Source organism: Periplaneta americana, chromosome 17 (assembly GCF_040183065.1).
Source record: "Periplaneta americana isolate PAMFEO1 chromosome 17, P.americana_PAMFEO1_priV1, whole genome shotgun sequence".
NCBI lineage: Eukaryota > Metazoa > Arthropoda > Insecta > Blattodea > Blattidae > Periplaneta > Periplaneta americana.
The window spans coordinates 62801057-62815726 of record NC_091133.1 but is presented as its reverse complement, the minus strand read 5'-3'; the positions used below and the strand labels follow the sequence as shown (position 1 = coordinate 62815726).

The following is a 14670-nucleotide window of genomic DNA, read 5'->3' as shown; positions in this document are numbered from 1 at the left end:
AAAAGGAAGTACTATTACGAGTGCTTATGCAATGAATTCCCGTTCAGTCTTTGCAAAACTATCTTGGACTATTATTAATTAATAAAGAAATATTTATTTTACAGAAGTAATATAAATTCTATAGCTACTTAAATGTACAATATTATTTTGTTATATTTTTATTTATCAGTACATCAAAACGAGGTTTAATGCTGTTGGCAGCTGAAAGGAACAGTAGCCTACTGATCATAATGAAACATCAGTTACATATGTTCGATGTCTGCCTTTATTAAAGTTGATTATAGAAAACAGTTGCTCACAAATATAAATGTGGATATTATTGCTAATGTTTAGTCTTGTAAAACTCAACCAGGCTAGTAGTACAGTATTATTCAAACGATCATTAGCTCTTAGGTCACATTGAAGATCAATAAGTTCGAGCTGTAAATCGTTAAATGTTAAATGTTATGTTCCGTCTTTTAGATTCTTCCATACTGTACTGTAGCAGTAGGTAAGCAATGTGAAACAGTTACTGAGAATAGGCCTACACAATGCACTCCACTAGATAACTGAGTGGTCGTTTCCCTCTCCTCTACCTATAGCAAGTCTATGTCATTCTGACGTATCTTCCTCTCCGTTTCGGCGAGCGGTAAACACCGCTCTCCCGCTCCGAAGGAGCGCGCGCGCTCGTTGAGCGCTGTTTGTGCAGGCCTGTTCTAAATGATATAGCTATAGTGTGTAGAATCAACAAGACGGATAAATTCAGTAATCTGTATTTAAATTAATTTCTTTCATTAGTAATGTGAACTGAAGGTGTTAACTGCACAAAATGCACCCCTTTCATTAAAGTAGTCCATTAATAACAATAATAATAATAATAATAATAATAATAATAATAATAATAATAATAATAATAATAATAATAGAAGGCGAATCAGAGTGACCAGGTTCCGTGACTTCATGTTACTGATGCAGAGAGCAGAATGTCTCGGCACATGTTCCCTAGGTACAGACAGTGGGTAAAGAATTATACTGGGTGTTCAGTTCAAAATGTGTCTTGGCTCGCTGTATGCCGTCATGTGGCTAGCTGATGAGCCTAGAGAATTCAATCTTCCTACACTTCCGCAGCTCAGGTGTATAATCTAAGAGGCAGAGAAGTTGGCTAGCAAGTACGGCGTTCATTCTGAAGAGTACGTGCCGATACGTACGGTAACGCCGGTAGTGGCAGGAATGTGAACTGTTTGGAAATACGTACTGTCGGGATATGGGGAGAGGGTTAAGACGATTACTTACGTATTTGTTGACATTAACTTCGACGGTCAACATGGACACGGAGCATTTGATTTGTGTTGTGGAATGTTACCGTACGCAACCGATGATAACAAATACCCTGCGTACGACTTGCCGGCGCAAAACACAGTTCGAAAGAGGTTATGGTAGCACACAGACCGTACAGACCGCCATCTGTTGCTACGACGTTCAAGTTATACCGTACACGTTCTCAAGTTCAGATTGAAGAACGCCTTAAATAATAGGCAACTTCTCTAACATATAAACTGAAACTCGCTTCAAATCGGTGACCCAACAACAGTGACGTCATGACACACTTTGAAATGAACATCCAGTACAGTATGTAGTATACATCACGTTCCGATTCGCAAACAAGTGGCGTACGATACTACTAAAGCAAATGCGAAGTTAATATGTGGGAATGCGAGGTAACCGATGAACTACGCATAGTAGTGGACCTACAGTTGAATCAGGGATTGCAGAAACAGCACATGTCACTATTTGTGGCGAAGTGAGTTTATTCGAGTTTCATGGACTGTTGATATAGGGCTATCATTCCATGCAGAAACCACATACAGTATGTCAGTATAGCCGTCTCACATTTGGAGACCTGTGAAATCCTGGAAGCGCGCAGAAACAACTCATGTCAAAGACATGTGCCGACATATTAGTTCCGAGTCCAGACGGCAGACATCTACGACACAAGGATACAAACATTGATCCCACTGAATGATAAACGTCTCCATTCTAGTAGTGAATACGTTGAAAAATAACTCAACAAATTGTTATATGTTCCAACAAAACTTTCCATGAAACTTTGTTCTCTTTCTGCAAACGGTCCGGGGAAACTTATTTTTTACGGCCCTCGTAATTGCGCTCGAGTGGCCAAAATTTGTGTAAGCACTTCTTTTGACATTATTAAAATGATGGAAAAAAAAAGATTAATTTTTTTATCTGCCCCCATGAGAATGTTTGCTTGTAAGTACAAAGGAGAATACCATATTTACATTCTTCGTTGGCATATCCAGACAAAATCGTGCCAATTCAAAGAGAGAAGCTTGACGATATACGCAAACTAATGCGTTACATACCACATGAATATCAACAATTTTACAATAATATTCTTCAGTGGCCTATTGTGGAAAAATAAGTTCATTTATATGCTGAACTTATGTATTAAGTACACAGTAGGCCTATGCATATATTATATCCCTAATTTGACAAATAAACTTTAGCTGAACTGAAATTATTATACTACAATTTAGTTTTTTTTTTAAGTACCGGTAGGTTATTTTACGACAGCTTAGGTTATTTAGCGTCTGAATGAGATGAAAGTGATAATTCCGGTGAAATGAGTCCGGGGTACAGCACCGAAAGTTACCCAGCATTTGTTCATATTGTGTTGAGGGAAAACCCAGGGAAAAAACCTCAACCAGGTAACTTGCCCCGACCGGGAATCGAACCCGGGCCACCTGGTTTCGCGACCAGACGCGCTAACCGTTACTCCACAGGTGTGGACTATAATTTTGATTCCTTGCACATACAGCTCATGTCAAGCTAATATATATTGATTTATTTCATTAACAAATCATTACATTCCAATAAATTTGGTATAAAACGAAACTTCTATTAGGCTTCTGTCTGAAAAAGCCAGTACTATAACCAATGATGTGGTCTACCACCAGTAATATCGTTTTTTGTGTCTATTGAAAAATTTAATTTTCATGATATGTGCTATTTCTGCAATCCCCGATTCAGTTAAACAGAGCAGTTAGGAACGAGCGTGTCATATTGGTGCTGTTATTTATAAAGTGTCAGAATGCCTAAGGAAAAACGTGTGCAAAGTGAAAAAAGTGAACGTCTTGTACAACAGTTCGGAGGTAATATCTTCAGCAGTGAAGGAGAAATAATTACTTGTAATATATGTAAAGTGACGTTAAGAGCTACGAAAAAAATGGCAATTACAAAGGCACTGCAACAGCAGGCATCACAGGGAATACATACAACATCGGATGCAAATTAAAATGTGACATTTTGCAGCGACTTGTGTGCTATGATGATCGGTGCAAATATTCAAATATTCCATTTAAAAAATTAGATACTCCACACTTTCGAGAATTTCCACGTAAATATACAAAGCAACATATTCCTAGCGAGCCAACATTACGGAAAAATCACTTCCCTCCTTTCTACCAGGACATTGTGAACGAAATTAGAAATGAAGTTGGTGACAACAAAATATACGTTAGTATGGATGAAACAACAGATGTGACAGGGAGGTTCGTCGTAAATGTAATTGTAGGAACACTTATGTATGTATTTATTCACACTGCAATGGGTATATACCCGGTGGCAGTGGTAACTAATTACACTCAATAATGACAATAATAAACGTGTTAATTAAAAATACACTGAATAATAATAATACCAATAATTAATACAAATAATTAATACTAACAATAATTTATAATAATGATAATAATAATAACAATAATAATAATAATAATAATAATAATAATAATAATAATAATAATAATAATAATAGGGAATATCCTAAATTAAATGAAGCACGATCACTTAAAATAACATTTAAAATAAATCTAATTTGTATCTTAAATCTAAGTTCAAACTAAAACCCACGAGTATGATATGTTCATATCTGCACAAGTACCTTTCCACATTACACTCATTTCTCTGTCAACTCACTCACTGCACTGGAACTACGACACATTTCACTGATTCTATCCTGATTTCACTAACACTTCAAAAACATTTCACTGTTCAAATACTTTTCACTGCCACTATAAACTATAAAGCTTCCCTGACAGGAACACGTTTCACTGACACAACACACTTCACTGACACAACACACTTCACTGACACAACAAACTTCACTGACACAACCTAACTCTACAGGAAAGAAATACCTTGGAGCAACAGTAACAAAAATAAATGTCACTCCGAAGGAAATTAAACGCAGAATAAATATGGGAAATGTCTGTTATGCGGTTGAGAAGCTTTTGTCATCCAGTCTGATCTTAGAATTTATAAAACTCTTATAATACCCGTTGTTCTGTACGGTTATGAAACTTTAACTCTTACTTTAAGAGAGGAACAGAAGTTATGAGTGTTTGAAAATAAGGCGTTTAGGAAAATATTTGGAGCTACGAGGGATGACGTTACAGGAGAATGGAGAAAGTTACATAATGCAGAACTGCATGCATTTTATTCTTCACCTGACATAATTAGGAACATTAAATCCAGACGTTTGAGATGGGTAGGACATGTACCACTTATGGGCGAATCCAGAAAGATATACAAAGTGTTAGCTGTGAGATCTGAGAGAAAAATATCTTTGGGGAGGCCGAGACGTAAATGGGAGGATAATATTAAACTGGATTTGAGGGAGGTGGGATATGATGGTAGGGACTGGACTAATCTTGCTCAGGGTAGGGACCGATGGCGGGCTCATATGAGGGTGGCAACGAATCATCAGGTTCCCTAAAAGCCATTTGCAAGTAAGTAAATAAGTAAGAGGTACATCGTAGATTCCACGCATGACATCAAATAAGAGGGACAATTCTGTGGTGTTTGGGTAAAGGGAGATAAGTCATAAAAATGAGTTTGGAGATAAATGAAAATTAAACTTGGAACCCTTATTACAAATAATTTTCTACACAAATAAAACACATCAACTGCAAGTATTCTTTTGATTTTGCACGCCCACTTGTATAATTTAACTTGTGTGTTCATCTGGGGAACAAAATTCCACCTGCACAAAAAAATGACATACCCCTTTACCCGAACACCACAGAATTATTTTTCATCAAGGAGGGATTGGAATATATGATTCGAGTTCAGGAATTCTTTAAACATATTTTGGCAAGTTAAGTAAAGTTTTGGACCTCTCAACAAGCAGACATTTGATTTACATCTCAAATATGAACAAATATTCTTATCTTAACATATGCACTAAAGAAGTACTTACGCAAAATCGCCTATCTACTACGATTAGTCTACCGATACGGTATATCAATTTACGTGAATTGATAACGTCAAAAAGAAAAACATCTAAGTTATCAGATAAAACTGCTTACCAAGAAAATAGATAAAATTAGGAAGAAAGTATAAAAGAGAGCGAGGTCTACCAAATGCCAAGCGATCAACATGGATATCTTATCGTGGATTTTACTCTTTACAACACTCGTTGTGGGTCTTCTTGGTGCATTGTATTTGTATTTTTCAATAAAATACAAGTACTGGAAGATAAAAGGAGTACCTCACTTACAACCAACTTTTCCAGCAGGAAACTTATCCGATGTTATGTATTCTCGCAAGACAATTGGAGAGGTATATGCTGACTTCTACAGAAAATTTCAAGGTCACAGATTTGCCGGTATATATCAGTTCCATGCTCCGATGCTATTAGCTTTAGATCCTGAATTAATCAAGAATATATTAGTGAAAGATTTCGAGCATTTCCACGATCGTCGATTTCCATTCGACGAAAAGATAGAACCCTTAGGTGCAAACCTGTTTCAACTGAATGGAAGAAAGTGGAAAAGCCTCAGAAATAAATTGTCGCCTGTTTTTACGTCTGGGAAGATGAAGATGATGATCCAGACTATGATAGACTGCGGAAAAGAGCTAGAGAAGTATCTAGAACAGCCTGCCAGGAAACAAGAAATTGTAGAAGTGAAGGATATTCTTGCGAAATTCACCACAGATATTATAGCTTCAGTAGTTTTTGGAATTCAATGTAACTGTCTCAAAAACCCCAATGCTGAATTCAGGCTATGGGGAAAGAAATTTCTTGACCCCAGTTTTAAACAGAATATCAGAGATTTGCTTTACCTGACAGTGCCGGATTTAGCCATTTCCTTGGGTATACCTAATGTTCCTACATATATTTCAAATTTTTTCATGAAAGTTGTGGAGGAAACAGTTGGATACCGTGAGAAGAATAACATAAAACGCAATGACTTCATGCAACTACTAATACAGCTTATGAATAACAACAATATTGACAAAGAAGAAAAACTAGGTAAGTTCAATTTTAAATTCGTTGAAATTACAATACAGTACTTTACGGCAAGGTTTAGTAGAGAACTGTCCACAAATAATTAACACTATAATTTAGTCGAAATAAAACTGGACACTATTTCACTTATCAAAAAACCACAGAGCTAACTAACCAAAAAAAAAATACTGTGTCTCAAATGCAGTTAAAATAGATAACCTTAATTTACGATTTAGGTTCAGATCGTGCTCCAGCCACTTCTAATCAGTTTTTAATATGTAATACAATGTCTCTTCTTGATTTTCATATAAAATCAGTTCAGAAAATGGTTTCCTGTAATAAGCTGTTATTATTCTTAGTATGTTACGCCAAGTCTTCAGTTCCAGTGCTTTCTCGACTTTATGTACCGGATCACTTTTCCTGACACACTTGCATTCTAATTTGAATATTTTGTATTGCACCAATCATTTTGGTAGAATTGAATGAAGCATCCACAAGTATCTACGTAATTCTTGTAGTGAATTTAGATTTTCTCCATGTGATCGATAATAAAAAATACGTTGACATTTGCTCTAATATCTTAATTTTTATACGGTCCATCAATGAATGCACATTTCTTAGCGGGTCATAGGAATTTAATCTCTGAGACTTGTATTTTAGAAGTATTTCTCTTGATGAAGAACCCAAAACTCACAGTCGTACATCAGTGAAGGAATTACAATTATTTACTTTGAAAAGTTTCAGCTGTAGCCTATGCTCCTCTGAGTTTCATTTTTATATTTTTTTTATTTTTCTGTACAAGTTGCAAAATATTTAGTCAGAATTCCTTTATTAGCATAAATAATATTCATAATTCAGGCAAACACCGCACATCCATTCTTGGTCAATCTTTGCAATAAAGAACTATATCTGATTCATTGTAAGCTATAAAACCAGTTCGACCCGGGTCTCAGACTTTAGTTTGACAACTTCATTATTTTAAGAATGAATATTGGAGAGCCCACATAGAAAGTATGCGATTTATAAAGTTTCTACGCTCTCAATAGCGATACAAAACTATATTACAAGAGTAAATAATACGCGGAAAGGAAACTTACTTAAATGACACGAAATAAAACTGCAGGAAATCACTGAATTGGATGATGATGACGGCGACGATGACGAGCGTGTAATTTTCATCATTAGACAATGCTGGGCTTATAGTGATGTACCTGCCCTTGGCCAGAAAAGTAGGAATAGTAATTACTTAATTTTATGTATTTTCTTTTGTTGCTAAAGGAGATGTCACGATAAGCTTGACAGAGGTGGCAGCACAGTCTGTTACGTTCCTCATTGCCGGTTTCGAGACTTCAGCGACAACAATGAGCTTCTGTCTATACGAGCTGGCACTTAATCCAGACATACAAGACCGTGTGAGAGAAGAAATCGACACTGTGCTAGAGAAACATGGTGGAAACATCACTTACGAAGCAATACAGGAAATGAATTACTTGGATAATGCCGTAGCAGGTGAGAAAAAAATAATCCTTCTAGTTCCATGTCCAGAGATATTTCACACGTTGATTATATCGTTATAATTAATTGTAGAAAGTTGACAAAAAATGAAATGGACAAAATAGACATCACAGGCGATTCAGTATACGATACAAACTGCATAGTTTTACTTCAACACGAACTAATATAGCTTACTTTAATTTTGCATTTTTCGGTCTTTTATTGTCTACTATTTATTTTTATGAAAAGTCCTACAATTTGTTCCATGTTTGCTCTTTTCTGCTTATGAATGGACATTTTATACGATGCAGTCGTAGTCTATATTCGAGAACTTATTGCAGATTTCTTACGCAATTCTATTGCGTCTTAAAAGAATTTTACGGTTGCAACAGCCTGGACTCTTGATCACGTGTGTTACGTGCTTCACCTCATTCAACGCAAGAAAATAATACTGCAGTAGCAGTTCCACAGTCATTGTATCATACAAGTGAAGACGTAAAAATGCTGAAAGCGAAACTAAGCAGGCAAACTTTTTTGCGACAGTTAGTATGAACTTTACTCAGAATAGTCCATATTAAGACCAACTAAAATATTTACTATGTGTCCCGAATCACCCCGTATTTTGAGAACGCGTTTTCCAAATTCATTACGTGTTTCACATTTTACATCCACTAGTTGAAGTTCTGTTTCTTAAACATGAAATATGCTGAATTTCAACATCTGAACACGTACGAAAGTGCCTAATATAAAAAATAATAATGGAGAAAATTTCATTTAATGAATCTGTAGATATGTTATGTGACAGGTCGGAAGGACTCAAGATGTGCTTGGCATATATGTGATCTGTGGATAAATCGATGGTGTTCGGGTAAAGGGGGTTGTTCCTCAGGGGAATACACAATTAAATTCTACAAGCGAGTGTGCAAAACAAAAGAATACTAGCATTTTATGTGTTTTATTAGTTAAAAAATTATTTGTAATAAGGGTCCGATGTTTAATTTTCATTTAACTCGAAACTCATATTTATGACATCTTCCTTCACCCAAACAACATCGAAATTTTGAAACTGTGATTAAAACAACGGTAAATTCTTTAATAAAATAGAGCGAAGTATATTGTACAAGCGTAGTAGCCTAAAACCAACCATGTTATCAGTCATGTTAATTTTTTTTTCCTGGTGCTACAAAGCAGACAAAAGTACACTGCAGGTTCCAGATTTACGACTTTTATAGAAAGGTCTTCTTTTTTTTTTTTTTTTTGTACAAGATAGGATAGGAAAGTTAGGCCAAGTTACAGGCTATGACACATTTTTAATAGGCTGAAATAAAACCACTATCATCCTTACTTCTATTCCATGGAAGAAAGCATTCGTCAGAAGTTCCGTTCGATGTACTGTACGATCGAAATATCATTGACGATAATGAAATAAAGTAAAAGGAAACCATTGTTAGTAGCTACTGATTTTCTGTACGATTGATTACTGTAGATTAGAAATTATGTTCTGCATCAAGTCAGTCCGTAAAATTGGAGCGAATTCTCCACATATCAAAGTTAAAGAAAATAAATGCTGTTCCAGAAGTACTACATATACAATCAACATTATCAGCATGGGTTGAGAGTGGTAGCAAATAGTTGCAGGTCTTTAACTTATTCTTTCGAATAAGCCAGGGTGACCAGATTTCCAGAATTAAAAAAACGGGACATTATTAAAATTGACATGAATCAACATTTTATCTAAACATGCATTATTACTTGTGTTTATATAATGTCAGTGAGCAGTAAGGTCCAGTTTTATTTATTTTAAGTAATAAATACTATACTGTTCACAATAACTACGCTATAATAATTATGCAAGTACATAATAGAGTAGTAAGGATACTTGGCTTAAGTCACTATTGACAATTTTTATATTGCAACTAGTCTGGATTAATTACGTTAATTTATCTATTTAAAAAAGCTTCAGGTTAATCGGACCTTACATCATATCCATGTCACTGTATTCTGAACTAGTTTCATAACTAATTTTTTTGCCTCATATTACTTTTTAACTATTTCAACATTCTCTAACTGTACAATCTGCATCATAACTCTTTGATGAGTGAATTTACTCTAGAAGTGTTCGCTTTTCCTTCAGAAAACTATAGAAGTCCATGCAAAACATATTTTTTAAATAACATTTTGTGATTAACATGACCTTTTAACTGAAAACTGATTCCTTTCGTCAGACCAAATCGAATTCATCAATGAAAACACTCTTTCTTATGATGCATTGGGGCTAGGTACACCTAACACAAAACTTACGATCTGAATTATGTTTGTAAAACTAACATCTTTGTCTTTCATAATTTGTAATGTTTCAGTTCATCTCTCTGTAATTTTAACATCACACGTCTTCCAATGTTCAATTTTTGCTCCGTATATGTTCTTCACATGATTCACTTCACTGAATAGGTCATCTTCATCTATCACTTTTAAAATATCAGTCTCAATTTTTGCAATAACTTGAAGACAATTTTTAACTTCAGACCAAGATGGAGGGGTATTTCGCAGTGCCCAAATAAAATAAAAGAAAAATAAATATTTTAACAATAAAGGGAAACGGGGCGCTATTTTTAAAAAACGGGACATTTGACGTCCCGAACGTACTTTTCTCGGGACAGGGGACAAGAGGCTGAAAAAAGGGACAATCGCGTTAAAAACGGGACGTCTGGTCATCCTAGAATAAGCTCAGTCATTTTATTGGATTAGTAGTCCTTACAAGAAGCACCCTCAGCCAGTCATCCATACTCTCCCTTATTTTCTCTGTTATAAGTGACCTCACGGTAAAACTATTCATATACAATCAAAAATAAAATAGTACGTTGGTTTGTATGTAACTCACAATGTGTCGAAGATTATTCCTTTCCTATTTTTCTTTAGATGTCAGACAAAACATAACTGAGGTATGGCTGGTTTATGATCTTTTAAATACAATTATAAACATGTCATCTTATATATTGTAATTTTTAATCTATAGAAACTCTCAGGAAACACCCACCCGCATCCTTTCTCTTCAGGGAATGTACGAAGGAATACAAAATTCCAGACTCTGAAGTGGTCGTGGAGAAAGGAAGTCAAGTTGTAGTTCCTGTAATGGGTTTGCATTACGACCCAAAATATTTCCCCGATCCGACAAGATTCGATCCAGATCGCTTCACAGAAGAAGTCAAGAAGACCAGACACCACTACTCTTATCTTCCATTTGGAGAAGGTCCTCGCATATGCATAGGTAAGTGTTACCGAAGAAACACAGTAACAAGCACTGAAGAGCTTCATTTCGTTTCATTTTTATTTACGTATTTATTGCCTCTGAAAACAAAATTCTTTATTTGTTCTTTATCTTTCCTATTTTCTTTGCTTTGCGTCTTTCTTTTTCTCCATTTCCTTTCCTCTGCTTCCTTCTTTATTTTTTACATTCCACTTTCTCTGTAACTTCTTTCATTCCCTCTATTTTTACTTGTTTATTTTCCCCCTTTCTTTTTCCCCCTCTTTGCTATTTTCCTTTCTCTCTTACCTCCTTTTTCGTTTTCCTTTCTTTCCTATTTTCTTCCTTTCCATTTTCCTTTCAATATCCTTCTTGCTTGCTTTCTAGTCTTCTTTTTCCCCTTTTACTTACAATATTCTTCTTACTTTTTTTAAATTTTTTCATACTCTCTTTTCCTAACTTCCAGCTTCTTTCTTTTCTCCTCTCTCCTTTTTCCTATTTTATTTAATTATTTACATAGAAGAGGAGGCAAGAATTGTTCCTGAGGCCTCATTATGTGCCGTGGCTATAGAACCAATGGATATGGAGGGGGAATATAGGTTTTAGTTTGAGATGAGCTTCCTTGTTGGTAGATAATGTATAATATTAAACATCATGAAACAAACTCTCTTTCTAATAGCTCATACTTTCCTCTCTCGCACACCTCACATGCAGGTCTCACCTCATCTGTAGTTATTATGAAATATTTAAAGAATGGTCACTTAAAATAAGATTCGTAATATATCGAGTCTGTTGTTTTATTTATACATATCTTATTTTGCGCCTCGTAGAGCAGCAGTAGAGTGTTCGCTTAATGATTCGAAGGTTGTGAGTTCGAGCCTTTTCTAGTTATAATTTTATTCCATTCTCGTTCGTTAGCAATATAAATAATATTCAAGTTATCATTTATATTCTGTTATCGTTCTTTAGCGATATAAATAATACTCAAGTTATGATTTAATTCTGTTATGGCTCTTTAGCGATATAAATAATATTCAAGTTGTCATTTATATTCTGTTATCGTTCTTCAGCGATATAAATAATAGAAATGTAATGTTAGGTTTTGAATAATAGTCCTACAGCTGCATAATACAATAACTTATAACAAATTTTTACTTGAAACTTATCATTCTAGTATAATATTTTTTATTTGGTTATTTAACGACGCTGTATTAACTACTGGGTTATTTAACGTTGATGGAATTGGTGGTAGTGAGATAGTATTTGGCGAGATGGGGCCGAGGATTCGCTATAGTTTACCTGACATTCGGCTTATGGTTGGGGAACACCTCGGAAAAAACCCAACCAGGTAATCAGCTCAAGAGGGGGATCGAACCCACGCCCGAGCACTACTCCGGATCAGCAAGCAAATGCGCTGATTTACGCCGGTGGCTCCAATATGGTTCACTGACGTATTCTTATTTCAGAAAATTGCTTTCTCAAGTTTTCAATAAAACATTTAAAAATTGCTCATCTATTGAGTTTTATGCTACACTATAAACGATTGGCCTACTATTTTACTACTAAGCATATTCATTCAGATTCTTAAGCAATGTTAAACTCGCACAGGTAAGAGTACCTTATTAAAGTGGTTGTTTTCACTAAAGGGTCACTGTTAAAATACAAAACAAGGTAAACATAAGGCAAGAGAGACTAATTCCTACTTATTGGAGATAATTTAAATTTCATTGTCGGAAAAAGAGCGCAAATTCACTAGGTATGTACTAAAAACACTATGTCTTAACCATACCAAGACACAACCTACGAACGATAATCATGAATAATTACAAGTTCCTGAATACCTTTACTTCTTTGTTTCAGGAATGCGATTCGCTTTGCTGCAGACTAAAGTGGGACTTGCCACGCTTCTATCTAAATACCAGTTCAATGTTTGTGAAAAGACACCCATCCCTTTCGTGTATGACCCCAAAACGTTTATACTCTTCATGAAAGGTGGAACATGGCTACAAGTTAAGAACAGATCAAAGTAGAGATGTACATTAACTAGTATTCCATGAACAAAACCAACATTTATAACCTTAGAAACCATCATCTTGTAATGTAATTTCTTAGAATAAGAATTACCTACCATTCTACTTCAATAAAAATCTTATGGAATGTAATGATTCATTACGTAAAGCTCTTCACAAAACGTAAGTAGGCCTATTAAAGACAGCTAATTCTGAACTTCCATACATTAGGACGCGCCACTACAACTGCTTGGTTTATTGATGGTTAGTTGTTTTCCAAAGACCAGAACATGACATGAAGTCATTAGATCTTTTCATATGCTCTCGGGTTGTTTGATACCCATTTTCAAGCTGCATGTCTCTTACTAGTACATCAGCAGGTATCGTTACACGTAGAGTACTTTCGACCTGCGAGAGTTTTGAATTGTACATTCTTTCACTCTTTCTTGTCAGAAACATTCGAAATTGTTACCAATAGTTAAAATCAGAACATGAATTTTGCATTTACTCATCTTTATTAGTGAACAAAGGAATCTTGTAATATAGTAAATAAAAATAAAAGACATAACTTCAGAAATGAGTTTCTCATATGTAAACAGTAAAATTAATTTATTTCAACATTGGACCTGAAATCCTTGCTTTGCAAGTTTTGAAGGTCTGTCTATGACACTTAACTGTTCAGATTTCACATCATCTTTAAAAGATTCAACAAGTCCACCTTTACCTGAATAGAGATCTCACATCAATGTCCTCACATCATGGCCCTGCGAAGACGATCCCAAATTCCTGGCGTGTATCATACCTGCCACAATTCGATTGCGGATAGTTTCCACATCAGCCACTGCAGTCGAATGCGCCAATGATTTTAAATGACCCGACAATAAAAAAAATAGAGTGGATTTAAACCAAGTGAGCGTGGAGGCCAGGCAATTGGTCCAGCTCTACCTATCCACCGATTAGGAAACCTTCAATTGCGGTAATTGCGGACAGGGTGACTAAAATCTGTGGGGAGTGCCATTGTGCATAAATTGTATTTATCGACGAAAAGACGGTGGTGAATCATCCGGGAAATCAGGCATATCGTTTTCCTAAAAATGTTTGTACACCCGTCCTGTGAGTTTACTTGGAAGTACTCGCAAACCAAACATTTCTGGCCCTATGTTGATATGTATTAGTTTTACTGTCTACATATTAGGAACTCATTCCTGAAGTTACGCCGTGTACATTCTGAATACTGCATGGGGCCAACGGCTTCATTTCTTCATACGATGAAAGTTGTACTCGACACATTTTCATCTTAAGATCGTCGTTCTTGGCCGAAATTGTATCCGTGTACCTAGAGTTCAGAGTTTAGTATAACTACAAGAACTCCACGATGCAATTATGATATGTAATTATGTAACACGATTTCAAAGCAATGATTTTATACCACTATGTTTGTATGTCCTATTCTATTGTTCCAGTCACTGAATAACTGTTACATTTGTATGATATGTTTACTCAATGTCTTTTATAAATGAACTGTATAAGATATAATAAAATTTAAAATGTATTGCTTTACGTATGAGTCATTCGACAAGCCTCCTGGCAAGTAACATTTCATATAGACTTCTAGACAGTGATATCAGCCGTCT

At 35.3% G+C, this 14670-nt stretch overlaps 1 protein-coding gene across 1 annotated transcript; it reads left to right on the top strand.

The window, feature by feature from the left end:
• The first annotated feature begins 5416 nt into the window (after positions 1 to 5416).
• On the top strand, positions 5417 to 14588 carry LOC138692677 (probable cytochrome P450 6a14). Its single transcript, XM_069815800.1, has 4 exons — positions 5417 to 6313; positions 7568 to 7798; positions 10800 to 11051; positions 12888 to 14588. The coding sequence occupies exons 1-4, from the start codon at positions 5437 to 5439 to the stop codon at positions 13055 to 13057; spliced, it is 1530 nt and encodes a 509-aa protein (XP_069671901.1). The 5' UTR covers positions 5417 to 5436; the 3' UTR covers positions 13058 to 14588.
• The last annotated feature ends 82 nt before the right edge of the window (positions 14589 to 14670 follow it).